The sequence below is a fragment of the Jaculus jaculus genome, chromosome 8 (assembly GCF_020740685.1).
Source record: "Jaculus jaculus isolate mJacJac1 chromosome 8, mJacJac1.mat.Y.cur, whole genome shotgun sequence".
Lineage (NCBI taxonomy): Eukaryota > Metazoa > Chordata > Mammalia > Rodentia > Dipodidae > Jaculus > Jaculus jaculus.
The window spans coordinates 2,290,107-2,317,776 of NC_059109.1; the positions used below are offsets into that span (position 1 = coordinate 2,290,107).

Genomic DNA, 27,670 nt, shown 5'->3' on the forward strand with positions numbered 1-27,670 from the left:
TAGACGCTTAGACCGGGCAGAGCTCCATTCAGTGAGGAAATGAGGTTTCTGGCCCCACAACACACACACCACCCCCATCCTCACACTCCCACTCACGCAAGCCCATCAAAAGCACAGTCGGTCCGAATCTCCATCCTGCCGCCAGCCTCAGGCACAGCCCAGGGAGAGTCGGAGGTGCCCCTCTGGATGTCACACAGGCTGCAGTTCTGGGCAAGGATCAGTGTCCCAGCGCCTCAGGCCTCCACCTGGCCCTCCAGCTGCTGCTGCACTAGACGGGCATAGACGTCTGGGTCCTCCCTGAGCTGGGCCTGTTCCAGCAGCTGCCCCTGCTTGAGCACCAGGATCTGGTCGGCGTTCCGCACTGTGCGCAGCCTGTGGGCGATCACCAGCACTGTTCTGTCCCCACGGGCTCTCCAGGCCTGCAGCTGCAGGGGCAGAATCACATGCCTCAGAAAAGTAAGGCTGGGACAGACATGACACCCCAGCTGGGCACCATCTCCAGTGACTCAGAATAAAGGAGGCATGAAACGTGAGCAGACTGCAAAGGACAGTAGATTGGGGTCTGCTGTGCCCTTCTGACTTGACTGCGTTGCTGCCCCGAGGACAGGCAGCCAGGGTGACCAGATACCCCACACCACTACCGTCTCCACTCCATTCTTGCTGGCTGACCTTCATTACCAGCTCAGTGGGATGAAGGAAGCCCAGGGCACCGGTGAGGCACACTTTTGGGTGTGTCCGTGGGGGTTAAAGAATCCAGAGAGTGTTAACTGAGGGAAGATGGTCCACCCTGAATGTTGCTGGTAAGATTCCATGGGCAGGGGCCCTGGGCTGAATTTTAAAAAGAAAGAAGAGAATGCCAACTGAGTGCCAACATTTCTCTCTCTGCTGCCAGATCTACCAAGATGTGAAGAATCCTAGCCACCACACTCTGTGGCCATGTCTTCCCCACCATGATGGACCGCCCCCTTTTAAGACATGAGCCACAGTGCCACCCCTCCACTGCGTTCCTTCTTGCCAGGTTTCCAGTCACAGCAACAAGAAAAACAACGACTATGATTCCCAACCCTACAGAAGCAGACTCCCTTTACATCAGCAGGCCATCCATCTCCCCTTGCCCAAATCCACACAAGCAGATGTTCAAACATGACCCACTGCCCCCTGCCCTTCCCATGCTGGTACTCACAGCCTTCTCACAATGGACATCCAGGGCACTGGTGGCCTCATCCAAGATGAGGACACGTGGGTTTCGCACAAGGGCCCGGGCAATGGCCAGGCGTTGTTTCTGTCCCACGGCCAGCTGGCTCCCTTTCTCCCCTACATCTGGGGAAATCAGACAAAGGCTCCTCCTCAGACAGATGATCACAGAGCCCTCCACCCCACAGGGATGACAGGTGCACCCCTGGCTATTTGTACAAGCTTGGCCTGGGGTGGGGAGAGGGATAGTAGAGGTGGGATCCCTGAAACTCTCGGGCAAAGGAAGTATTATTCTGCTCTGGGGAAACAGACTCCACAGCAGGATTGAAATGCGGAAGAATATGTGCTGTGTGGTTTGAAGGTAAAGTGTCCCCATAGGCTTATATGTTTAAACTCTCTGTCTTCAGCCAGTAGGGCTGTTTGGAAATGTTGTGGAACCTTTAGGAGGCTTACTAGGGAGATGGGTCACCAGAGGCATGAACTGAGGTTTTGTAATATGATCACCCTTCATTTCATACCCACAGATGCAATATGACCAGCTGACTCCCCTCCTTCCACCCTGGTGGACTGTATTCTTTCAAATTGTAAGCCAAAGTGGACCCTTCCTTCCTTCTTGTCAGGTATTTGGTCACAGCAAAGAGATAGTGTGGGAGAAAAACAGGAAACAGGAACAGAGGGAAGACAGGGAAGGAATACAGTTATAGGGGTACATCACAAGAATAAGTTACACCTTCTCTTTGGCTGCAAGGATGGGTGTGCACAGCATAGAAGATACCTGTGTGGATTCCATCTTTCATTTCCCTTATGAAGTCATCTGCATGGGCTTCCTGGGCAGCAGCCAAAACCTGAGCATCCTCACAGCTCTTCAGCCCATAAGCAATGTTGTCCCTCACAGAACCGGAGAATAGCACGGGCTCCTGACCAACCAAAACCACCTGGGCAGGGGATGGAAGGCAAGGATGGTTTAACCCCCTCTTCTCAGAATGGACCCCTGGCCTTTCTTCCCATAGAGTCCCCTCTCCCCTGTACAAGCCTTTTCTCCTGCCCACCTGGTGATGCAGGTAATGGTGCTCATACTCTGAGACAGGACTCCCATCCAGCAGCAGCTGGCCTCCACTGGGTTGATACAGATTCTGCAGCAGGGCAGCCACAGTGCTCTTCCCTGACCCATTGGGTCCCACCAGAGCTGTCACCTCTCCAGGACGCAGGGTGAACGTTACATGCTGGAAACCCAAGAGAGTCAGGGACTGCCCCTGTCCTCCCACAGGACCCCTCTGCTTCTCCTCCTAGCAGAAGCAAGACCATCTTCTCTAATCTGCACACCCAGGCCCCTCCCTGTGTCCTCTCTCAGTACCTGAAGCACAGGCTCATTGGGACGGCTGGGATATGCAAAGGAGACATCTTGGAACTCCACAATGCCCTTCAGCATGGGAGGGGCCAGTGTCCCTGACTCTGGCAGATTCGGCCTTCGGTCCAGGTAGTGAAAGACTTTCTCAGCAGCTCCCACATTGCTCAGCATATCCCCAAGTGAGTTTACCAGAGCCTGGGGCACAGGAATAGACTACTAATCAAATAGCTCTGCTGGAATCCAGCTCCCCAACTCCTCACACCCCCACCCACCCATGCAAAAAAAAAAATGATCCATTAATAAAGAACCCAGATGTAAGCCCAGAAAGCTACAGCCATCTCATTTTTGACAAAAATGCCAAAAATATTCACTGAAGAAAAAGCCTCTTTAACAAATGGTGCTGGGGAAAACTGGATATATATATATATATGTATGTATGTATAAGGATGAAAATAGGGCTGGAGAGATGGCTTAGTGGTTAAAGCATTTGTCTATAAAGCCAAAGGATCCAGGTTCAATTCCTCAGGACCCGTGTAAGCCAGACACACAAGGTGGCACATGCATCTGGAGTTTGTTTGCAGTGGCTAGAGGTCCTGGTATGCCCCCCAAAAAATAAGGATGAAAATAGACCCTCATCTCTCTCCATGCACAAGAATCAAGTCCAAATGAATTAAATACTTTAAAATCAGACCTGAAACTCTGAAAGTGCTAGAGGAAAAAGTAGAGGAAACATTTCAACGTATGGGCATAGCCAATGACTTTCTGAATATAACTCCAGTTGCTCAGGAAGTAAGACCATTAATCAACCACTGGGACCTCGTGAAATTACAAAGCTTTTGTACAGCAAAGAACACTTAAAAGAGCAAGGACAACCTACAGAATTGGAGAAAATCTTTGCCAGCTATACATCTGACAGAGGATTCATATCTAGAACATACAAAGAACTCAGAAAACTAAATAATAAGAAATCAAACAATCCAGTTTTTAAAGAAGGGGGCTAGAGAGATGGCTTATCAATTAAGTGCTTGTCTGTAAAGCCTAAGGACCCTGATTCAAGGCTTGATTCCCCAAGACCCATGTAAGCCAGATGCACAAGGTAGTGCATGCATCTGGAGTTCATTTACAGTGGCTGGAGGCCCTGGCGCACCCGTTCTCTATCTATCTGCCTCTTCTCTCTATCTGTTGCTCTCAAATAAATAAATAAAAATTAACAAAAAAAATTATAAAAAGGGCTATGGGCTAGAGAGATAGCTTAGCATTTAAAGTGCTTGCTTGGGAAACCTAAGGATTCAGGTTTGATTCTCCAGGGCCCACATAATCCACATGCACAAGGTGGCACATGCATCTGGAGTTCATTTGCAGTGCCTAGAAGCCCTGGCGTGCTCTCTCTCTCTCTCTCTCTCTCTCTCTCTCTCTTTCTCTGTGTGTGTGTATGTGTGTGTGTGTGTGTGTTTCTAATAAATAAAAATAACTATTTTTAAAGGACCATGGAATTAAATAGAGAGTTCTCAACAGAAGAAATACAATCTAAAAAAATATTCTACATCCTTAACCACCAGAGAAATGCAAATTAAAACTACCTTGAGATTCCATCTCACTGCTGTCAGAATGGCTATCATCAAGAAAATAAATGATGATAGAGAATGGAATTTCAAAGGGGAAAGTGGGGGGAGGGAGGGTATTACCATGGGATAGTTTTTATAATCATGGAAGATGTTAATAAAAATTGAGGAAAAAAAAAAGAAAACAAATGAGGGCTAGAAAGGTTGCTAAGTGGTTAAGGCACTTGCCTGCAAAGACTAAGGACCCATATTCAACTCTCCAGATCCCATATTAGCCATATGCACAAAAGTGAGGGATACCTTCAAATGAGTTGTTGGCCAGGGAGATCCCTGATGCCCCCAAAACATTACAGGCCATTGCCAAGGCCTTTGGTTTCCCACCAGGAATAGATGGTAAGATCCTAATTGCTGAAGACACCACATGATTGGGCTGTAAGGTCACTGAGAAACCCTGCTGGAGCTGAGCTGAAAATCTCCTCCCTGTAGCCTGTAGACCAGCTGACAGAAAGCTGGAAAAGGCTACACTGCATGAAGCCCTATGGGAGAGAGAGTCATCAGTGGAATAAACAACAGTGGACACTGCAAGCCTTAAGTTTGACCAGCCAGGCCAAATGAGACAACAGGTACAATAGTGGCATGTCTGCTATGGGAGAAACCAACTGCCCTCTAATTTGACTGGAGACCCGCTCCATAGGAGGAAATACATCCCTGATACTGAAAACCTGTGATGGGGGAAGTCATGAGCCCCAGGGGTGTGACGCCTGCTGGTGTCTGACTAAATGCATACATTATGCTCACCAAAATGCTTAGTAAGCATTTCTCTTAATTTTCATACCCACATATTAATTCTACTCTCACTTTTGTTAGAGAACTTTTTCTTTTCAGATGGTGGTGAACATTAAGATGACTCAGAAGGCGCCATGGTGCTGACAAGAAGTGACAGAGGAGTGCTCAGCACTGCAATATCTCTATCACACCTTCCAAGGCTCAGGGTCCATTGTGGAAGAGGTGGTGGAAACAATATAAGAGCCAAAGGAAGGGTAGGACTCCTTACAATGTGCTCCTCCAGACACAAAATGGCCTGGATATCCATGACCTCACAGTGCCTGACACTACCTACACAAGACCATCATAACAGGAGGAAAAGATCATGACATCAAAATAAAAGAGAGACTGATTGAGGGGGGAGGACATATGATGGAGAGTGGAGTTTCAAAGGGGAAAGTGGGGGAGGGAAGGGAATTATTATGGTTTATTGTCTATGGTTATGGAAGTTGTCTTTAAAAAGAAAAAAAAAAAGATTCAGAGTTGGTCATGGTGGCGCACACCTTTAATCCCAACACTCAGAAAGCAGAGGTAGGAGGATCACTGGGAGTTTGAGGCCAGCCTGAGACTCCATAGTGAATTCCAGGTCAGCCTTGGCTAGAAAGAGACCCTACCTCTTAAAAAAAAAGGAGGATCCTCTGCCTTTCAAATGTAGTTTGGGTGGGATGGGGGTAGAGGCCCTTGCGTGTGGTTGGGGATTTGCTTTTGTTATTTTGAAGCCCGGCCTCCACTGTGTAGCCCGGCTGTACTAGGACTGCAGACACGTCCCAGCGGGCCCAGCCTCACGTGGGTGGAGTGTTAAGACCGAGCTAACTCCTCAGTGTTCGCAGTTGCAATGGAAAGAATGCCCACCCTCCGAATACACGTCTCTCCCTGCCTCCAATGTTTGCTCTTACTGTTCTGCATTCCTCATGCTCATGTCTTGTTTGAGACACAGAATGCCAGAAAAGTGGGCGCTGCCTGGCATAGTGGCACACGCTTCTAATCCCAGCCCTTGGGAGGCAGTGGCAGAAGGATTGCTGTGAGTTCAGGGCCAGCCTGAGACTATGGAGTGAGTTCCAGGTCAGCCTGAGCCACAGTGAGAGCTTAACTCAAAAAAATAAATAAATAAAGTGGGCATTGTGGCTAACTCCCCTAGATCTAGATAGCCTAGATCCCAGAACATAAAAGATGACTGGGGGCCGGCGAGATGGCTCAGCAGTTAAGGCACATGGCTGAGAAGCCCAAGGACCCAAGTTTGATTTTCCAGGTCCCACTTAAGCCAGGTGCATATGGTGGTGAATGGGTCTGGAGTTCGTTTGCAGTGGCTGGAGGCCCTGGTGGCCCATTCTCACTCTCTCTCCCTTTCTGTCTCTACTAAATAAAATAAAAATAATAAATCTTTCTTTTAAAAAAAGAAAGATGATTGATAAAGCCAGGCATGGTGGTGGACGCCTCTAATCCCAGCCCTCAGGAAGCAGAGGTAGGAGGATCGCCATGAGTTTGAAGCCAACCTGAGACTACAGAGTGAATTCCAGGTCAGCCTGGGCTAGAGTGACACCCTACCTTCAAAAAAAAAGATAGTTAATAAATGTCTAGAATTATTAGAATTATGAAATAAAGCCCTAAGTAAAATAGATATTTTTTAAACCAGCAAGTACAGAAGAAGTCAAAGACCTACGTTCTTAATCAAGCTACAGTTTTTGGGTTTTTTAACTCCCAGGGACCCTCCCACCTCTGCCTGCCAAGTGCTGGGACTTAAGGTGCGCACCACCATCCTCACGTAGCTATACTTAAAGTGATACAGGTGAGCCAGGAGGACACGGATCAAACACAACAGGCCCTGATCTCCGGTTGGCGTGAGGACAGGCACCCAGTGTTCTTGCTGTTGTCTTCGGGAAGCAGATGCTTGGAAATCTCTATAAAACTTTTTCGTTTTGTTTTCAACAAAGGCTCGAGGCGCCTCACTCACATTCACAAAGTGCCTCACTTCTTCCTGGTAGATCAGGAAGGAGACCAGCCCACCCTGGGTGATCTCACCATCCAGGACCTGCTGCAGCCCACAGCTCAGAATGAGCACCTGTGTGCCCAAGTCCAGCACCTGCGGGGGAGAGGAGAGGTGAGGCTGGGCCACCCCGGCCCAGAACCCGCCGCGCCCACGCTTCCGCCCTTCCTTCCCTCCCCCGCGGGCCTCCCCTGCGCGCCTCCGGCTGGCTCACCCTCTGTAAGAGCAGGTGCGCGGCTCTTTCCAGGTCTCGTCGCCACCACAGCCGCCGGCATCTCTCCAGGGCCTCCTTATAGCGACAGACCTCATGCTCCTCGGCTCCAAAGCTGCGCACGGTCTGAAGCCCACCAATCACCTCGCACACCACCTCCTCTGCCCGGGCCACGGCCGCCTGGATCTCCTGAAGCACCGCCTGGGAAGGCCGCAGGCAGACGGTGGTTAGCGCAGGGGACGGTGCTGCCCGGGGCTCACTGCGGCCCTGGGACACTCACTGCGGCCCTGGGACACTCACTGCCTATCTAAGCACGCCAATACCCCTTCCCCTCTTCCTCACCCATCTTCTCAGAAGGAACAATAATAAGACGAAAGGAAGGAGAGAGCGTGTACTATAAGCTCTCGCTGTCGGGGACTGGAGAAGACATGTGCTATTTTTTAACCTTCATTTTAAGTAATTAGTCAACCCATGTGTCTGATGAGGAAGGAGAGGTAGTGTTCCCTAGGAGCCATGGCCAGTTAAGAAAGGTGGAGATGTAGTTCAAAATGGGTCAGAGAACTGAATGTAAGAGCTGAAACTGTAAAACTCATAGGAAAAATGGGCTGGGGAGATGGCTCAGTTGTCAAAGGTGCTTGCTCACAAAGTCTGCCAGCCCAGGCTGGCCCTGATTCAATTCCCCAACATCCACATAAAGCCAGATGCACAAAGTGATGCCCACATCTGGAATTTATTTGCAGCTTTAAGAGGCCCTGGTGTGCCCATTTATATTCATTCCCTACCCTTCCTCTCTTTCTCTCTCTCCCCTTCCATCATAAATATATAAATAAAAATATATTTAAAGTGGCATATACCTTTAATCCCAGCACTCAAGAGGCTGAGGTAGGAAATCACCATGAGTTCAAGGCCAGTCTGAGGCTACACAGTGAATTCCAGGTCAACCTGGGCTAGAGTGAGACCCTATTTCAAAACCCTGAAAAAAAAAAAAAAAGAAGCCACAATGCCCAGTGTGGGCAGGAATGTCTTCTAGACTAGCCTGATTGTGCGTGATGCTAGGACTGTCATAGCCCTCACTGGCATCGGTCTACCCAGCAGGACCTCGGGCAGGAGGAGGCACTTTGCCAGCATGGCAGTGCCAGCCAACCCCTTCTAGAGAGCAGTCCTCGCTGCGGTCTCCTCAGGAGTCAATAGTCATGAGGAACGAGTTCCTCTGGCCTCCCATCAAGTGAGGTGGGAGTGGCATGTTAGTGCCCGGACATAACTGACAGAGATCCCGAAGGAGCACGCCCGGAGAGACTGGCCATGATTCCCAGGGAGGGTATCAATGCATGAGGTATCCATACAAAATGTGTTGCTAATAGTAAGAAAAATAATTTTTATTTATATATTTGAAAGAGAGAAAGAAGCAGATAGAGAGGGGAGAGAAAGAGAGAGAGACAGAATGGGCATGCCAGGGCATGCAAACAAACTCCAGATGCATGTGACACCTTGTGCATCTGACTGATGTGGATCCTGGGGAATTGAACCTAGGTCCTTTGGTTCTGCAGGCAGGCACCATAACTGCCAAGCCATCTCTCCACCTGCCTTTTCCTTTTTTCCCTTTCTGCCTCTTCTTTGGATGCTGATGGAACCCCAGGCGTGCTTGCTCTGACACTTAGAGGCTTTCTGCCTTCATATTAGGATGCCTCAAGCCCTGATCTGGCAACCCCTCTGTCTCCCAGAGACCCCTCTCATACCCTTGGGTGTCTGTCTGTATTTTTCTTAATAAAAACTTTTTCCCTCCCCAAAATAAGTAAATAAAAACTTTTGTTCATCATAAGACCTGTGATGGTTCTGTTCCGTTGTCAACTTGATCAGATTAGGAACTGAGTGGCAGCCATGTGTCTCGGGAGACATGACTTTTAGGACACTGACTCACAGGGACCCTTCCTTCAGAGTGGATGGACCTTCTGGTGGGGAAGTATAGAAGGAAGCCTTTCTTTTGTCCAGGTACTTGCTGGTGTGTGTGTGTCTATAGCTTGGCTATCCTCTGAGGACAGCGGAACCCAGCCTACAACCAGCCCCGTGAACTGAGCACTTATGGTCCTCCAATTCTCCAGCCTGTAGGCAGCTATTGTTGGACTTGATTCCAAAATACAACCTGGGGCCATGTTGAGCCATTTCTGACTCAGGACAATGCCATCACTGCCTCCAGGCCAGCTTGTTGTTAACCACAATGACCTCCAACTACAGTTATCCCTGGGCATGGTGACACTACAGCCATCCCAGGTCACAGTGACACTGAAACAGGCTGACTATAGACATCCCAGGGCACAGCGACACTGGAACACAGCCTGACTACAGCTGTCCCAGGGTACAGCAACACTGGAACACAGCCTGACTACAGTCGTCCAGAACACAGCCTGACTACAGTCGTCCCAGGGCACAGCGACACTGGAACACAGCCTGACTACAGTCGTCCCAGGGTACAGCGACACTGGAACACAGTCTGACTACAATCATCCCAGGCACAGCGACACTGGAACACAGCTTAACTACAGTCATCCCAGGGCACAGCGACACTGGAACACAGCCTGACTACAGCCGTCCCAGGATACAGCGACACTGGAACACAACCTGACTACAGCTGTCCCAGGATACAGCGACACTGGAACACAGCCTGACTACAGTCATCCCAGGGCACAGCGACACTGGAACACAGCCTGACTACAGTCGTCCCAGGGCATGGTGACACTGGAACACAGCCTGACTACAGTCATCCCCTGGGCATGGTGACACTGGAACACAGTCTGACTACAGTCATCCCAGGTCACAGCGACACTGGAACACAGCCTGGCTACAGCCATCTCAGGGCACAGCGACACTGGAACACAGCCTGACCACAGCCGTCCCAGGGCACAGCGACACTGGAACACAGTCTGACCACAGCCGTCCCAGGGCACAGTGACACTGGAACACAGCCTGACTACAGTCGTCCCAGGGTACAGCGACACTGGAACACAGTCTGACTACAATCATCCCAGGGCACAGCGACACTGGAACACAGCCTAACTACAGTCATCCCAGGGCACAGCGACACTGGAACACAGCCTGACTACAGCCGTCCCAGGATACAGCGACACTGGAACACAGCCTGACTACAGTCATCCCAGGTCACAGCGACACTGGAACACAGCCTGACCACAGCCGTCCCAGGGCACAGTGACACTGGAACACAGCCTGACTACAGTCATCCCAGGGCACAGTGACACTGAAACACAACCTGACTACAATCATTCCAGGGCACAGTACATCTGGCTTTACATGGGTACTGGGGAATCGAACCCAGGCCCTCAGACTTTGCAATTAAGCACCTTTAACTGCTGAGTCACCTCTTGATCCCTCCTTTTGCGGGTTTTAAAGGTGAAAATTCTTGGTCTAAATCCTTCTCACATGTCTTCTTCAATCTTTTGTGGGAAGGGGAACACGGACACCTTTGAGAAGCTGGTTAAAGGGATCATCTCCTCCTCCAAAACAGCCTCTACTTACCCCACCCCACCCCACATATGGTATTACACATGTATGCTTCTGCTCACAGTCCCAGAGGGTCACAAACCTGAACTCAAATGCCCCTCAATGGCTGACTGAATAAGTAAGATGTGGTATAAGCTGTCTCTCCCTCTCTTTCTCCCTCTGTCCCTCTCCCTATACCCCTCCCTCTCTCTCTCTCTCTTTCCCTCTCCCTCTTCCTCTCTCTCTCTCACCCACACCCTGCAGCCTCCATGTGGAACCCTGCCCACCTCTAAGCTTCAGTCTCCTCTCAAGGTCTCTTCATATCCGCATGTACCTGATGGCGAGCACTGTACACCTTCTCGGCTGCTATTGTGAAGGGCAGCTTCAGCAGAGAGAGGAGAGTGAGGCGCGGGGAGACGCTGAGCATGAAGCCGCAGAGCCCCACCACCTTCACGAGGCTCCGGAGCAGAATGTTGGCATTGAACGGGAGCCAGCGACTCATCAGGCTGGTGTCCGAGTTCAGCCGTGAGTTGAGTTCTCCTGAGGAAGACACAGAGGACAAGGGAAGCATCAGGCTGTGGAGGCCCAGAACTCCTCTTGCCCCCCCCCACTTGACATAGTAACCCCTTCTCAATGCCCTCTCTCCCTTGCAGAGAGACGTCTTTATCCTGTTTCAAAAGAAAACTCCAGGTGGGCATGGTGGCGCACGCCTTTAATCCCAGCGTTTGGGAGGCAGAGCTAGGAGGATCGCTGTGAATTCGAGGGCACCCTGAGACTGCATAGTGGATTCCAGGTCAGCCTGGGCTACAGTGAGACCCTACCTCAAAAACAAAGCAAAACAAAAAAGCAAAGAAAACTTCAGAGCCCAGCAGGGAGACAAAGGCTGGAGGGTAGTGAAAGGACAAGAAACGGCCAGGGGATCCCAGACCCAGAACCAGGCCCTACCTGTCGTCGCTTCCTGGAAGAAACCAAGGTCCTGTCGCAGCAGCGAGGAGAAGAGCTGCTCCCGGATCCGCAGGTTGATCCTGGACATGGTGAAGAGGAAGGATCCTCCGCGGCAGCCGGCAGATAAGGAGCTACGGCAGAAGGCACGAGCCAATGTAAAGGCTCATCGGCCTGTTACCCCAACGTGCCTACAGTCACGGGACAGAGCAGGAGAATCCAGATGCAGCAAGAGTGATGCTGTCCCAAAACAAGGTGGAAGGAGAGGAGGAGCACCTGAGGTCGTCCTCTGACTTCGACACACACAGTCCTATGCACAAACACATATGCATACACCCACATAGAGACACGCACACAAATGAATAATAGAAACTAGAAAACAGGGCTGGAGAGATGGCTTAGTGGTTAAGCGCTTGCCTGTGAAGCCTAAGGACCCCGGTTCGAAGCTCGGTTCCCCAGGTCCCACGTTAGCCAGATGCACAAGGGGGCGCACGCGTCTGGAGTTCGTTTGCAGAGGCTGGAAGCCCTGGCGCGCCCATTCTCTCTCTCTCCCTCTATCTGTCTTTCTCTCTGTGTCTGTCGCTCTCAAATAAATAAATAAATAAATAAAAACTAGAAAATATTTTTGTGTATTTTGAGGTAGGGTTTTCCCTCGAGCCCAGGCTGACCTGGAATTCACTATGGAGTCTCAGGGTGGCCTCAAACTCCCTGCGATCCTCCTATTTCTGCCTCCCTAGTGTTGGGATTAAAGATGTGAGCCACCATGCCTGGCAAGATCTTATTATTTTAAAAATTATTTTCTAAACTGGTCATGGTGGCGCATGCTTTTAATCCCAGCACTCAGGGGGCAGAGGTAGGAGGATCACTGTGAGTTAAAGGACACCCTGAGACTACATAGTGAACTACAGGTCAGCCTGGGCTAGAGCGAGACCCTACCTTGAAAAATAAAATAATACAATCGTGTGGCTGGCGAAATGGGTCCGTGTTACAGGTACTTGCCTATAAAAATGATAAGATCTATGTCAGAGTCAAATGCTACAGATAAGCCAAGATGAACTGAAGCCTGACTGGGGGAGGGGAGTCAATGGACTGAGCACTAGACATCAACACGAACAGCGCTGCAGGAAGGACCAAGACTTAGAAGGAAGGCCCAGGGCAACATGGGGCAGTGAGCAGCTCCAGTGTGCCTTGTCTGCCTCCTCCTGACCCCAGCTCTACCACGCAATGCGTTGTCGGAGACGAGACCCCGGAGCGAGTGTAAAAAGAAGGGAAAGTGGCTGGGGTGGCGGCTCGGCGGGGTAAAGGCACCTGCTGCATACAGCTCAACAGCCCCGGCTCCGTTCCCGGGACCCACGCGGGCCACATGCACAAAGCGGCCCATGCGTCCGCAGTTCATTTGCAGTGGCAGGAGGCCCCGGCATGCCCGTTCCCCACCCCCTCTTACAAATAAACAAACGCAACTATTTTCAGAAAAAGAAGGGACAAGCACATGAGGAAACGAGTTTTGTTACAACGCTAGAAAGAAAGTTGACCAGATTCCAAATAACAGCTTTGGAGATTGTTGCAGGGAGTGAGGTGGCAGGGTCCAGGCAGAAGGGCCCACCCCTGCTGGGAGAATTGGGGGTGGGGGCGGCCACTGGGAAACACTTAGGGGTGAGAGGGATGGGGCAGAAAAGAGAGCGGCAGCTGGCAGCGGAAAGCCACATGAACTGCTTTTGTCTCCCGTTCGCTGGGAGGCTGTTGGGTCAGCGTGGATGAAGGAAGAGAGAATGGAAAGACGAACCCAGACGGTGAGTGACTGCATGTGTGTGCCATCTTGGGTGTTTATGCAAGGCAGAGTCAGGAGCGAGGGGCCCTGAGCAGAGGTGGGTCTGCAGAAGGGATCCAGTCGCCGGCCCCCTACTTACCTCCCAAAGGAGAGGAGGCACATGAAGGAGATGGCGCTGGCGAACGCATCGGGGTCAAAATCACCTCCAAGGATATCAATCACGCGGCCAGAGTAGTGCGGGATCAGCGTCTCCCCTGGCAGAGGCGAGGCAGAGGCGTGACCGCGGGGCCGAGGCCCCTCTCCGCCCGCGCCCCGCCTCGCGGCGTCCTCCCGCACTCACCCAGCACCGCCAGCACGAGGAAGAAGAAGGCGGCCGAGATGAAGGGCACGTCGGGCCCCGAGAGCCTCAGCAGCCTCCACATCAGGGCGCGGCGGTCGCGCCCCGGCCCGCGGGGCTGCGCCTGCGGGGAGCCCAGCGCGGCCCAGGCGGCCCCGGCGAGGCCCGTCGCCCCGTAGCCCGCCAGCAGCCACCCCCACGAGGCCGAGGCCACGCGGAGCCCCGGGGCGCCGGCCGCGCCCCCCGCCAGCGCGCGCAGCCACGCAAACAGAGGGGGGGCCAGGCAGAGCGCGGCCAGCGCGCCCCTCGCCGGCCCCAGCTGCCCTCGCAGCGCCAGCAGGGCCCACAGCCCTCCCAGGCGCAGGGTGCCCTCCAGCCACAGTCCCGGGAGCCCGTGGGGGAGCGCGGCCCCGACAGGGCCCCGCAGCAGCCACAGCAAGGCGGCGTCCACCAGCAGCAGGGAGGCCCAGGGCCTGGGGTCCGGGCAGCGCATGGCGCCGGTCTGCGGGGAGACGGCGCGGTGAGGTCCCCGTGCCCGCGCTGACCCCCAGCCCGCCCGGAGCCAGTCCTCCGGCGGCCCATTTCACCCAATCCCAGTCCGCAAGATCCCCAGCCGGTCAGCGCATCCCTCCTGGGACATTCTCCTTGTCTGGGGAGGCTGTGCTCTCGTGTGTGTGTGTGTGTGTGTGTGTGTGTGTGTGTGTGTGTGTGTGTGTACATACAGAGACACTCTGACACACACAGGGACACACACTGTGACACACGACACTCTGTGATACACTCTGTTTCACACTCAGGGACACACGTGACACACAGTGACACAGAGACACACACTGACACACTGTGACACACTCGGGCACACACTGTGACACACTGTCTCTGTGACACACTCAGGGACACACACACCACACAGACATACTGTGACATACTGTGAGACCCATGGGGACACACTGTGACACACTGACACATTCTGTGACACACTGGGACACACAGTCACACACTGACACTCTGTGACACACGGAGACACGGGGACACACCCTCACAGACCCATGAAACCCCAACAGCCAAGAGTTCCCAGCCCGCGGCCACGCTGCCTCCATCAGTCTTATGCTGGGGTCAGGGACCCGGGACAGGGGACGCGGAGGGTGTTGGCGTGGACTGCGCCCCTGCTAGCGATGGGGGGCGGTGAAGCAGGGGGCGCTGGGAGGGCTGCCAGGATGGGGCGCGGGATGCGGGCGCAAAGGGGTTTGGATGCTCGTGTCGCTGCAGGCGCCCCGGGTCTCTGTCCGCAAAACTCACCTGCTGCGCCGGGACAGCCGCTCCGCAGGGCTTCCTGCAAAGTCCTGGAAGACGGAGCCTGAAATCCGCTCCTTCTGGACTCGGGGTCCCCCGGCGTCGCGCGTGGCTCCCGGGCTTTCGCTTTCGTTTCCCAGCGCCGCCCTGTGCTGCGCGAGGCGGCCAGCAGGCGGCGCCCGACACCCGCGCGCCCCGTCCGCAGGGCCCGTGCGCCGGACCCCGGTCCCCAGAAAGGCTCCCCCCTGCGTGGTTGCTACCTAGAAATCGTGCATACCTGTTCAGGGTCTGCGAAGCTTTGTAATGGGACAACGCGCTGCCTTTCCCCAGTTACCACCTCAAACTTATTAAGGGCCGCTCCGTGATTGAAAGGCGCTTGCTTGCAAAGCCTGATGGCTCAGGTTAGAATCTCCAGTACCCCAAGGTAAGCCAGATGCACAAAGTGGAACATGCATATCTGGAGTTCGTTTGTAGTGGCTGGAGGCCCTAGCATGCCCATCCCCCCCACCCCGTAAATCATAAAGAAAAAAGAAAGAAACTCCCTTGGCTCGGCATTAAAATTTGCCTGAGCCCAAGCTGGAGGAAAAGGAACGATAAACCCTTTCCCCAGGCAAGCGCCTGTTCCAGGGTCGTGAGGTGAAAACAGAACTAGCTGGGCGTGGGGCGCACGCCTTTAATACCAGCACTCAGAGGATCGCGAGTTCGAGGCCACCCTGAGACTACAGAGTGAATTGCAGGTCAGCCTGGGCTAAAGTGAGACCCTACCTCATAAAACCAGAAGAAAAAAAAAAAAAAAGGAACCAAACCCAGAACCACACACACGCAGAGCCTGACTTAAATGGAAGGTGACAGCCACTCAAGGTTGCCACTCAGATTTCTTTAATTATTTAATTTAATTTATTTACTTGAGAGAGAGAGTGGGCACACCAGGGCTCCCAGCCACTGAATAAAATCCCAGACACGTGCACCCCCTTGTGCACCTGGCTGAAGTGGTAGGTACTGGGGAATGGAACCTGGGTCCTTAGGCTTTGCAGGCAAGCACCTTAACCACCAAGCCATTACTCCAATCTGACCACTCCAATTTTTAAGCCCAGAGGCTCTGGCCCTTTGACCTCCCATTTCCTCCCGGGAACAGCACCTGGAGTAGGGCCTCTGGGCTTGGGCCAGGAATGGTCCGGGAGACCTGGCGGCTTGCGAGGGAGATGTGAGTAAACACTGCGGGTTTCCACGGGCCCTGCCTCCCCAGAGCTGCCCCGGGAGCCCACAGGCGTGCTCGCTCACAGCAGACAACCGGCTGGCATGTGGCCAAGCGTTGAGGGCTGGGTTGCACCTCAGCTCTCAAAAACGGCAACAAAAAAAGGAGGGGTCGCACCTCATGGTGGTTCACCACAGCACCATGTTCAGAAATGACTCATCAGGTTAGAACTTCCTCTCAAAAAACATTTTTTTAAGTTCCTTTGAAATGTTAGTAGGGTCACCAAGAACCCACTCAGATTAAATCTTGGAGGAGGGGTCTGAAGTGGTGGGACTGCTATGCTGTCTCCAATCACTAGCTGTTCTATCACTTTTGTAAAAAATGTATTTTTATTTATGTATTTGCAAATAGAGAGACACACAGAGAGAATGGGCATTCTAGGGCCTCCAGCCACTGAAGACAAACTCCAGATGCATGCGCCCCCTTGTGCATCTGGCTAACATGGGTCCTTTGGCTTTGCAGGCAAACGCCTTAACAGCTAAACCATCTCTTCAGCCCTGTTCTATAATTTTTTAAAATATTTTTATTGATGTATTTGCAAGTAGAGGACACACAGAGAGAGCATGAGTAAGAGAAGGAATGGACGCGCCAGGGCCTCCAGCCACTGCAAACTCCAGACGCGTGAGTGACCATGTACCTCTGGCTTTATGTGGGTCCTGGAGAATCAAAATTTTGCAAGCAAATGCCTTTAACTGCTGAGCCATCTCTCCAGCCCCTGTTCTGTGTTTGTTTGTTTTTAATAATTTGACAATTGCAGACATGTATGTAATATACATCCACCCCTTATCTTCTCTTGTCCCCTGTGGTCTGGCCCTAAGAATCCCCCTGAGGAGGGCTGGAGAAATGGCTTAGAGGTTAAGACCAAGGTTCAATTCTCTAGGATCCACGTAAGCCAGATGCACAAAGGGCACATGCATCTGGAGTTTGTTTGCAGTGGCTAGAGGCCCTGGAGTGCCCATTCTCTCTTTCTTTCTCTCAAATAAATAAATAAATAGTAAAGTTTTTTAAAAAGTTACAATGGGGTGTGGCAATTAAAGTGAAACTTGCAATAAACCGCAAAGTGGGGGGGGGGCAGGAAACAGCCAGGGCGGGCCACCTCTCTAGTCACCCTCCTCATTCTCACCTCAACTTGGGGGCTTTCCACTGTTCAAGATTTTTGGCATATTTCTACCACCACTACATTATCTCCTTCCCCTTTATGTACGTAATCCCTTATGTCCTATTCCATGGGTATTTTGTGATATTCTTGTATAAGTACCTTGAGCTTGCCGGCCTCTGTCGTTTCTGGATGGCTCTAGCGAGCAGGTTTATCAGGCCAGGCCCACACAAGAGGGCCGGGCGGACCATGACCAGTGGCCCAGCCAGAGGGGCCAAGTGCTCTTCGTAAGACTCACTTTCCTTTCCCCTGGACTCTTGCATTTTCTATACATCAGATTGGTTTATGTAGAAACAGCATTCCTCCCCTAGATGGACACAAATTTCTCCCTCTGCTGTAATCAAGTCCAAGCCCCTGGGCTCTGCAGGACCACTTCTGCTGGGGACTCTGTCTGATTCCGGACAGTGACAGTGCCCCGCTGCCCTAGACTGAGATCTCCGTGATCCGGTTAGAGCACTGGCTGTTGGGCCGAGGAGGACAAAGAGAGGGGGCGCAAGCCTGCAATAGAAGCCCCGTGAGGGAAGGGGGCAGAGCTCTTGCCCAGAGAAGCAAGAGGGGGTTCAGAAACCCACTTCGAGATTCCGATCTGGGTTTTTTATGGGGAGTGGCTGCATGAGGAGGATTAGGTCGGCAGGTTGCTATGGACAAAGAGCCAGTGTTACAGCGTTGCTGGTAATCTTAGGTAGGGACCAGAGTTTCTGTCCTCTAGGAAGGGTGCAAGCTTAATCTAAAAATCTTTCCTGGAGGGTGGAACATCCAGGTTTCTGCAAGTTTAGAGACATTTCTGGCTTTTAGTCAAGGAATAAAAGACCCTTACTGGGCTGGAGAGGTTAGTGGTTAAGGTGCTTGCCTGCGAAGCCTAAGGACCACGTTTGACTCTCCAAATCTCATGTCAGCCAGACACACAAAGGTGATGCGAGTGCAAGGTTGCACGTGCCCACTAGGTGGCGCAAGCGTTTGGAGTTCGATGGTAGTGGCTGAGGCCCTGGCGCACCAATTATCACTCTCCCTCTATCTCTCTCACCCTCTTGTCTCTAACATGGGGGGGGACCATTAATTTGGGAGTTCTGTTACCCTGACTGCCTAGCAGATTTCTTCTCCTGTCATTTTTTTCCTTCTGAAGAGCTAATCCCAACTGCCTTTAGGGCATGAGGATGACAGATCTGCCTGACTTCTTCAAGCTGAGCAGGGCCTCAGACTTCCGTTCTGTCGGTAAAGAGTTCCGATTCTGCGTGAGGGGGAGGCTCATCCTTCAAATCTGGGCAGGAGAACACGCCCTCCCTGACCTTCTCACAGCTGTGGAGAGGTTCTCCCTCCTCTCCCGGTAGGTGTGTGGCTGGGTTTAGGGTCTGAGTAGCCTGCACTTGAACCCAGGGTTCCCATTAGCATTTCAAGCCTTGGAGGGAGAATTTTCAAAGAACCATCTGAGTGTGGGGCTAACTGTAGATGAGAGGATACAAAGGTAAGATTGCAGTTAGACACACAATGTCCCAAAGTTAGCAGAACTATTACCAGAAATAATAAGGCATGATCCTCATGAAGATCTAGAAATTTACCAAAGGCTGTAGTGTAGACCTGTTCTTGTCACAGTGAGCATGTGGGCTGTGATGATTAAATTCTTTAAGATATATCTTACTTCCTAGCTATATTTTTCTATTGGGTGTTTAAGACTAAGTAGGTGGCCAGAGTTTAATTTTATATTGTAACTCTGAAGGTCAGTTGTGGCTCTTTAGGGGAGACCTTTAGGGACCTGGGAGGAGCTCTCAGCACTTGTGCCACCTGCTGGGGTGAGTCAGGGCCGTGCTGACCATGGAGCTTCCCTTCTCTTGGAAGCATCAAGAGTTTCTTCCTCTGTTCTGACTCCTGTAGGCTGAATATTGGTTGGAAACCATTCTCTGGGTCTCCATGTCTTCTCTGATCAAGAAGACAGGCAACTTACCAAGAGCTTTAGGATCCTCTAGAGAAAGAAGTGTCCCATCATCTCTTGAGCCCTTTTGATCTGGAGGAGCTGGGACCAAAATATTGGGTACCCTCTTAACCCCAAAGTCCTCACTGGTTTTGGCTGCTACATCTTGTTGTTAAGCACCCAGGAAAAAAAGTGAGAATATAGAGTATGTTTGTACCCTTTGTCTTTAAAAAAAAAAAAGAGCTAGTTAAAACATGGTATTAGGACTGGAGAGATGGCTTAGCAGTTAAGGTCCTGGCCTGCGAAGCCACAGGACCCAGATTCGATTCCCCGGGACCCACGTAAGCCAGATGCACAAGGGGCACATGCGTCTGGAGTTTGTGTGCAGTGGCTACAGGCCCTGACGCGCCCATTCTCTCTGTCTGTCTCTCTTCTATCTCTCTCACTCTCACTTGCAAATAAATAAATAAATAATTTAAATAAATAACATGGTATTAAATCTTAACATTACTTTGTAACATTTAATTTATGTTGTTTGACAACACACATGGTAAGCCATATCTGAAAGATAGGAAACATGTAAATATTTTAACATTTTTAAGTATGGACAAAACATGTTAACAGTCCTGGAGACAATTTTTATTAACAGAAGTATAGTGTTAACTCTGACTTTCATTTACTTCTACCAGTTTTGTTCCTGTGCACTGAGGGGGTGTACTTTTAATCTTAAAAGGATTTCTAGGAGGTTAGCCTGTTATCTCGGGGAACAGTTAGTTATTATTTAGCCATAAATTTTCCTTGGAGATTAACAGGCCTAACACGAAATGGCTGTGCACACAGGCTGCTTGTCACCGTTATTAGAAGGGTCACTGCTGTCAGTGCTGAGGGCGCAGGCTGGCCTCCGACTCCAGATGCATTTAAAGCTGATTCTAAGTTACTCTAGACAGACCTCTAGGCTTTCAACTTTAAACTGGAAGTGCTTGTTTACAGCTGCTACAACAGTAGCCAGATGTTTTTAAGCACAAAAGAAATTCCAAACTTCAACTCTGACTTTAGATTACCTTACAAACGCAATTAAAAGGTCAAATTTACATGGATTTAATGCTTATTGTAATCACTTAATTTCTGACAGAATGCTTGATTTGAGTTTGTTGATAGAACAATGTGAAATGGTTATAGAGATTAAGCCAAAAGAAGTTTGCTGTTAATGACAAAGCCATGGTTGTTTGTCTCATGTTCAAGTTCAGATCCTCCAGTGTGTGAACAGCATCCTTCTCTACGCCCCTAGAGAGGAGGTGTCACGAGGGAGGGATGATTTTACGGCTCCACTGGGGACCCTCTCCCTCCTAAATGAGACTGGAAGTCACCTGGCTGTCCTTAAACCAGGCAACAGAGCCTCTAGGAGATAAGAAAACCTGGAGTCCTGAGGGGGGACACTAGTCCTCAGCTAGAATTGTTTTACACACAGAGAAAGAAATAGACTGACCTGGGCTGCCTCTGAGACCATACACAGCTGACGGAGCCATCCATTAGACTCCCAGGCTTCTCAATTTCCTGACAGATGCGGCTTTCCTCTGTTCAAGTTTTTTGGCATATTTCTACATTAATATTCCACTCTCAACCATCCAAACCACCCCTAAGGAACCTCACAGGCCAAATAAGATCACAAGTGAGTGTCCAGAGGAGGAGGAGGAAGAAGAAGAGGAAGAAAAAATTCCCTGTGAGATTCTGAGGAGCTGAGCACGGAATATCCAGGAAGAAATATCTGGTGAGGTTTATTTCTTTTAAAAAATGCTTTTATTTACTTGCAGGCAGAGAGAAGAGAGACAGAAGACAGAATGAGCACGCCAGGGCCTCCAGCCACTGCAGACAAACTCTGCAGGCGTGCCCCACCTTGTGCCTCCAGTTTTACATGGGTACTGGGAGAATCAAAACCTGGGTTCTTAGGCTTTGCAGGCAAGCGAGCGCCTTAACCATTGAGCTATCATTCCAGCCACTTCTCAGGCAAAACGTCTCTTGATTTCCTGTCTGTTCCCTAACTCCTCCCTCTAAAAACCCCACAGCCCAGCCAGGCATGGTGGCGCACGCCTTTAATCCCAGCACTTGGGAAGCAGAGGTAGGAGGATCACCGTGAGTTCGTGAGTTTGAGGCCAGCCTTGAGACTCCATAGTGAATTCCAGGTCAGCCTGGGCTAGAGTGAGACACTACCTCGAAAAACAAAAACAAACAAACAAACAAAAAAAACCCACAGCCCAACCCCATTCAATCACAATACTCAGAATTTATAACCGTTTTCCCTTATTGTGCTGAGGAAGCACCCAGAAGTTGGGGGGAGGGGTGCTCCGAGCCGTTCCCACTGCCTCAGAGGTTCTGTCTCTGGTCCAGGTTGAGCTCCTCCTCCTCCTCTCCCTCTCCCCCTCCCCTCCCCCTGTTCCTGGGACTGCCAGGCCCTGGGAGCGCCAGGCTGTCCCCCAGAGGAGGCGCCCGCAGCCACCGCCTATACCGATTGACTGCTGGGAAGGTACTGGTGGAGCAGGTCACTGACATCGGTACTTTCCACTTTCACCCAGCCGTCTTCCTTCATGTGGTACACTGTGGGCAAGTGAGGAAAGATCTGTCAGTTGGTGGTGGAGGGTTGATGGCGGAGGGCAGCCACACGTATGTGCGTGTGACTATGCGCAGAACCTTATATGAGCATTCACATGCACTCAAACCCTTGCTGCTCGGACTTAAGTGTCTTTGGATGTTGAAAAGCTCCTCCCTGCTGCCCGGTAATCTCCCAGTCTAAAATCTCTCTCCCTTTTCCCGGGCAGGGTGGGGGAGAATGGGCTTCTTACTATTGACGACGCCTCCAGAGTAGCTGTCTCTGTGGGTGGCATGAGCGATAGCCCTGCGGCCAAGGTCACAGGCCTCTTCCGGAGTAAGCTTGGGCCTGTAGCCACTGTCCATAACTCCATAGGCATAGGTGTTCCCACTGCCAGTGGAGAACATGTGGCCTGAGAGCCGAGTCCCATTTTCATCCACATAGTACAGCCCTGGACCCTATAAGATAAATGACAATAATAATAATAAATAATCCAAGTTGAATTTAGAAAAAGGATTTGTTAGTAACATAGAGATTCAAGCGTGAGCTGTAAACAGTGGACAAAAGAATGTCATTACCACAAGAACACTTGAATTACCACAGCACTTGGGTTTTTACTTTAGAAACAAGGAAGACCAAATATGGATTCAGCACTTTTAACAAAGGGGATAAGATTACGAAAGGTGCCATAACTGACGTCTGCACCGCGGAATGCCCAGTGTTTATACTGGAGGCGTTCCAGGACCAAGCACTTGATATGCCGTGTCTACGGTGGCGCTTACTGTCACCCAGACCACTGACAAGGAACCACACGGGGGTCTCTAGACTGTTACTTTACAAAAGACTGCAGGCATGACATGAAGCGGCAAATGGGTTTCCAAAGAGAAAGACAAGGGGCTGGAGAGATGCTCAGAAGTTAAAAGTGCTTGTTCGCAAAGCCTGATGCCCTGGGTTCCGTTCCCCAGAACCCATGTAAAGCCACAAAGTGCCACACGCATCTGGAGTTCTCGCAGTGACAGGAGGCCCTGATGTGCCCATTCCCCACTCTTTCTCATTCTGTCTTTTCTTCAAATAAATAAATAAAAATAGGGGTTTTGTTTTATTTTCTCTTGCCAGGCACATGCCTTTAATGCCAGCACTTGGGAGGCAGAGGTAGGAGGCTCACCACAAGTTCAAGGCCACCCTGAGACTTCATAGTGAATTTCAGGTCAGCCTGGGCTAGAAGGAGACCCTATCTCGAAAAACAAACAAAAAAAAAAAAAAAGAGAGAGAGAACTCAACATAAAAAATAAAAACTGTAAGAGAAAGATGGACAGTCCTCCCGGGGTCCTGCAAAGACGAGTGTGGCATGCCCAGGATGGCTGTCTAGTGAAGACCTTTCTTAGATGGGACTTGGGTCCTTTCTCTGAAGGGTGTCATGGGGAAGAGACCTCTTACACAGGGTGGGCAGCTGAGGGAAGGGAAGGCACCCACCTTCTTGTCCCAGCCGCAGATCATGCTGCCCATGGAGAGGCCCATGCCTTTATACTGGCACATCATGTTGGAAAGCAGTTTGGAGGCTGCTGACACTGAGATCCGCTCCCCGTTGCGTAGGTAGTACAGCCTGCGTGAGGAGCAAGAGCACTTAGAGGGGCAGAGGTCTAGCTCTCACCCACGCGGGGAGGTGAGAAATGACAGCAGAGGGGCTGGAGAGAGAGCTCAGTGGTTCAAGGTGCCTGCCTGCAAAGCCTGCTAGTCCAGGCTCAGTCCCAGGACCCACCTAAAGGCAGACACACCAAGTGGTACATGCACCTGGAGCCCATTTGCAGTGACAAGAGGCACTGGTGTGCCCAGTCTCTCTTTCCCCCTCTCCACTCAGAGAAATAAACATATTTCGAGAAAAGATGGAAGAGATACGCATTTGGAAGGAGTGATCTTATAGGAGCTAAGAATTAGAGATTTGGAATTGAAAGGATATAAGCCATAGTTTTTAAAAAGCCTGGTAGGAAAGCAGGCGTGGTGGTGCACACCTTTAATCCCAGCACTCAGGAGGCTGAAGTAGGAGGATCGCTGTGAGTTCAAGGCCACTCTGAGATTACATACTGAGTTCCAGGTCAGCCTGGACTAGAGTGAAACCCTACCTCGAAACCCCCCCCCAAAATAGAACCTACTAGGAGGGCTAGAGAGATGGCTCAAGCAGTTAAAGGTGCTTGCTTGCAAAGCCTGACAGCCTGGTTCAATTCTTTAGTACCCATGTAAAACCAGATGTACAAAGTGGCGCATGCATCTGGATTTTCATTTGCAGTACAGGAAGCCCTGGTGCTGCCCATACTCTCTTCTATGTCTGCCTCTTTCTCTCTCCCTCCCCCCCCCCTCATTCTGTGTGTGTGTCTTTCTCTCTCTCAAATAAACAAAAGTACATTGGTTTTTCAAGGTAAGGGTCTTGCTCTAGCACAGGCTGACCTGGAATTTACAATGTAGTCTCAGGCCAGCCTTAAACTCACAGCAGTACTCCTACCTCTGCCTCCCGAGTGCTGAAGATTAAAAGTGGGCGCCACTGCACCTGGCCTTAAAAATATTAAAAAAGAAAGGAAGGAAGGGAGGAAGTAAGAAGGAAGGAAGGAAAGCCTTGGCACTGGAGAGATGGCTAAGCAGTTAAGGCACTTGCTGGCAAAGCCAAAGGACCCAGCTTCAATTCCCCAGGACCCAAGTAAGCCAGATGCACAAGGTGGCGCATGTGTCCTGGGTTTGTTAACATCAGCTGAAGACCCTGGCATACCCATATCCTCTCTCTCTCTCTCTTTTCTCTCCCCCCCCCAAAAAATAAAATAAAAAAGTAAAAAATAATAATAATAAAGCCTTATGAATGATGTCATCCCCTCAGTGCTGATGGTGCCCGTGCTGCTGGTCTGCATAGCCAGCTTATAGGCATGAGCTCAGACCAAAATTTGGAAGGAGGCAGTTGGGTGAAATAGGCTGTTTAGCACCAAGATGGACCACAGGGAACAAAGATGAGGAACAGTGACCTGGGAGAGCCAAGGATGGACCAGAGAACTCACCTACCTGCACTCTTTGGCCAACAGCCGTTCCCAGTACTGACAGTCAGCCGCACAGCCAGACATGGTGCCCAGCAGGTAAGGATTGATTTCAATCACCTTGTTCACCCTTAAGGAGCCTGGAAGAGAAGTTTTGAGAGCAGAGGAAGGAGCCCACAGCTCTCTCGGAATGCCCTAAGCCAACACCTGCTATGGTGAAGAGAGGAGACCAGCTCCCAGACCCAGCCCGGCGCCTCACTGATGTAGCTTCCAGCGGAGGCCCTGGAGTCCACCGCTACAATGACACCGTGCTGGAACTTGAAGGCCAGCGTGGTGGTACCGTGAGCCATCTCAATCTGAACACTCCTCTCTCTGTCTCCAGCGAAGGACTTCAAGAACTCGGTGGGCTGAAGATACAGAAGATGGCGATGAGCACCTTGCCGGCAGGAGGCTCCGAGGAAAGGGTTCAGAGAACACAGGGGTGAGGAGGAGCCCCAGGGTCTCTAACCACCAATTCTCAGACTCTACAAGAAAACAGCTGGGGAGGAGTTTTTTAAAAAGAGGTGCAGATGCCTGTGATCCCAGCACTCGGGAGGCAGAGGTAGGAGGATCGCCCTTAGTTCAAGGCCACCCAGAGACTACATAGTGAATTTCAGGTCAGCCTGGGCCAGAGTGAGACCCCACCTCGGAAAAAAAAAAATGCAGCTGGGTGTGGTAGTGAGTGCCTTTAATCCCAGCACTCAGAAGGCAGAGATAGGAGGATCGCTGTGAGTTCAAGGGCAGCCTGGGTTACTGAGAGTTCCAAGTGTGACTTTAAGGGGTTTCCCATTAAATGTCCTTTCAACTCTCACATGCTTTTAATTCCAGCACTGCGGGAGGCAACGGTAGGAAGATTGCTAGCCTGAAGCTACATAGTGAATTCCAAGTCAGCCTGGGCTAGAGCGAGACCCTACCTTTAAAAAAAGGGGGGGGGGTAATTTTAGTGTATGTGCTGCCCAAGAAAGGCTGGTCCACTTACTCTCACAAAAAAGTGACTTATCAGTTCACTTTACAGAAGAGGAGCTTGAGACCTCCCCACCTGCCTTGGTCTGGCCTGGCCAGCCACCCAAGTCCGTAGGTCTTCCTGGACAGTGTACAGCCCCTGTAGCGTGCAGCACCCCGGGGAAAGGGCCCCGTGGTTTGTGCATGGTGAAGGGACAGGACAGCGCTCTGTTCTTCTGGTCTTCGGATGGTCGCCCCCCCCCCATCTCTCACTATGGGTCCTGATCTGCACCGCTGACCCCTCCAACCCCAGCCCCGCGTGAGCTCCTAGGGACGGTCCTGCGGGTCGCTCTCCAGGGACTGAAGGATACCAGGCTTCCTTTCGGTCCGCAGGACAGCCCACAGGCTGCTCGCCCTTCTTGTGTGACCTCCCCGCTGCATCCCTGGGCGGGGGCGGGGAAGGGGGGAGGACGGGTTCTCGAAACCCTCACCTGCATTCCCCGGGGGAGGGCGAGCTCCGGAGCTTGCATGGAGAAACTGTAGTGCCCCAGGTCCGAGCGACGCCTGCTTCCCGCACCCGCATCCTGGCTAGCCCAGACGAGCTGCGGCCCCCGGGGGACTCCGCACACGTCCAGCAGCGCCATGACCGCTCGGCGCCGAGGTCCGTCGACTCTCCCACGAGGAAGTGAAAGCGAAAGCCCGCAGCAGCAGGGGGAGGGAGCACGTCTTTTCCTACACCCCCTGCCCTTGCTGAAGAAACCCCAGCAGGTGCCCAGCAAACTGGCTCCTCCTGCCCGGAGGTGATGGAGAGGAGAAGGAGCGAGCGCCTTCCCAAGCCCCTGGGGCGTGGGGGACAGGGACACCGAGGGCAGGGCATCCCCTGGGGACAGCCGAGGCCTGGGTAGGGTCCATCTCCCAGAGACACGTCTCGCCCAGACGGCTGGAAGCACTTTCGCTCGGGGATGCGAGCTGGGATGGGGATAGTGTTCGTACGAGTGTCATTTTATACAAAGCTAGCAGAGGGGCTGGTGGGATGGCTCAGCGGTTAAAGACGCTTGCAAAGCCCTATGGCTTGGGTTGGGCTCCCCAGGGCCCACGTAAAGCCAGATGCACAAAGTGGTGCACGCATCAGAAGCTCGCGTTTGCAGTGGCAGGAAGCCCTGTCATTTCCGCTCCCCCCCCCTTGTAAATATATATATTTTTTAATTTTGGAACAATAGGTGCGACTTTAGGTCACATCCTAGGACGACCAGGAAAGGTCGCACGGAGGAGAAGGCGCGGTCTTTGCGTCTTCCCTCGCGGTCCCCTCTGCGGCCACCCGCGGGGACCGGCGCTGTCTGCGCGCGCTCCGGGTCGGGCTCCCCGGCTCCTAAGCCCCGCCCTTCGTGCAACCTCGGCCGGCCTCATCTGCCCAGCGACTGCTGACGTCACAGAAGCAGGCGCTCGATGATTGGACAGACTGGCTAAGAGTATCCTGCCCTTTTGTCTGAGTTGATCCCAGCCATGCCGCGTTCATTCAGAAAGGATGAACCATCCCACGCGCCCCTCGGCCTCCTGCAGCCGTGCATCCTCCGCCCGCCGCGGCTGGAAGATGCTCCAGAGGCGGGGGCAGGTGTCCTGGGGGCGGGAGGGGGATGCCACCCGGTCTGGCTCACCACTGGGAGCGGATGGGGAGGTGGGGAAGTGCAGGGGGAGGCTCGGGAGACAGAAGAGGACGACGGTGTACTGCGCAGCACCGAGACGGCGAGCGCAGGGAGGGCACTGCCTAACTGCCTTTGCCCGTGCTAGAAACTGGAGATACCACCGTACAAAACGCCA

General features: G+C 51.8%; 2 protein-coding genes across 3 annotated transcripts; both read right to left on the minus strand.

The window, feature by feature from the left end:
- On the minus strand, positions 1 to 15,081 carry Tap2 (transporter 2, ATP binding cassette subfamily B member). 2 transcript variants are annotated; one of them, XM_045156831.1, is made up of 12 exons: positions 14,963 to 15,081; positions 13,667 to 14,165; positions 13,466 to 13,580; positions 11,562 to 11,692; positions 10,951 to 11,156; positions 7,128 to 7,325; positions 6,881 to 7,009; positions 2,549 to 2,737; positions 2,244 to 2,417; positions 1,970 to 2,129; positions 1,184 to 1,320; positions 1 to 425 (listed from the first exon to the last, which is right to left on the minus strand). In XM_045156831.1, the coding sequence occupies exons 2-12, from the start codon at positions 14,154 to 14,156 to the stop codon at positions 234 to 236; spliced, it is 2,121 nt and encodes a 706-aa protein (XP_045012766.1). In that variant the 5' UTR covers positions 14,157 to 14,165; positions 14,963 to 15,081; the 3' UTR covers positions 1 to 233. The 2 variants fall into 2 exon arrangements, with proteins under 2 accessions (XP_045012766.1, XP_045012767.1); XM_045156832.1 differs by lacking the exon at positions 1 to 425 and adding an exon at positions 704 to 828.
- Psmb8 (proteasome 20S subunit beta 8) lies at positions 14,769 to 26,496 on the minus strand. The gene is made up of 8 exons (XM_012947362.2): positions 26,344 to 26,496; positions 25,131 to 25,278; positions 24,900 to 25,011; positions 23,331 to 23,460; positions 22,111 to 22,315; positions 21,777 to 21,865; positions 14,963 to 15,216; positions 14,769 to 14,829 (listed from the first exon to the last, which is right to left on the minus strand). Exons 1-8 carry the CDS (start codon positions 26,494 to 26,496, stop codon positions 14,769 to 14,771), a joined length of 1,152 nt encoding a protein of 383 aa, XP_012802816.2.
- Positions 26,497 to 27,670: the final 1,174 nt, after the last annotated feature.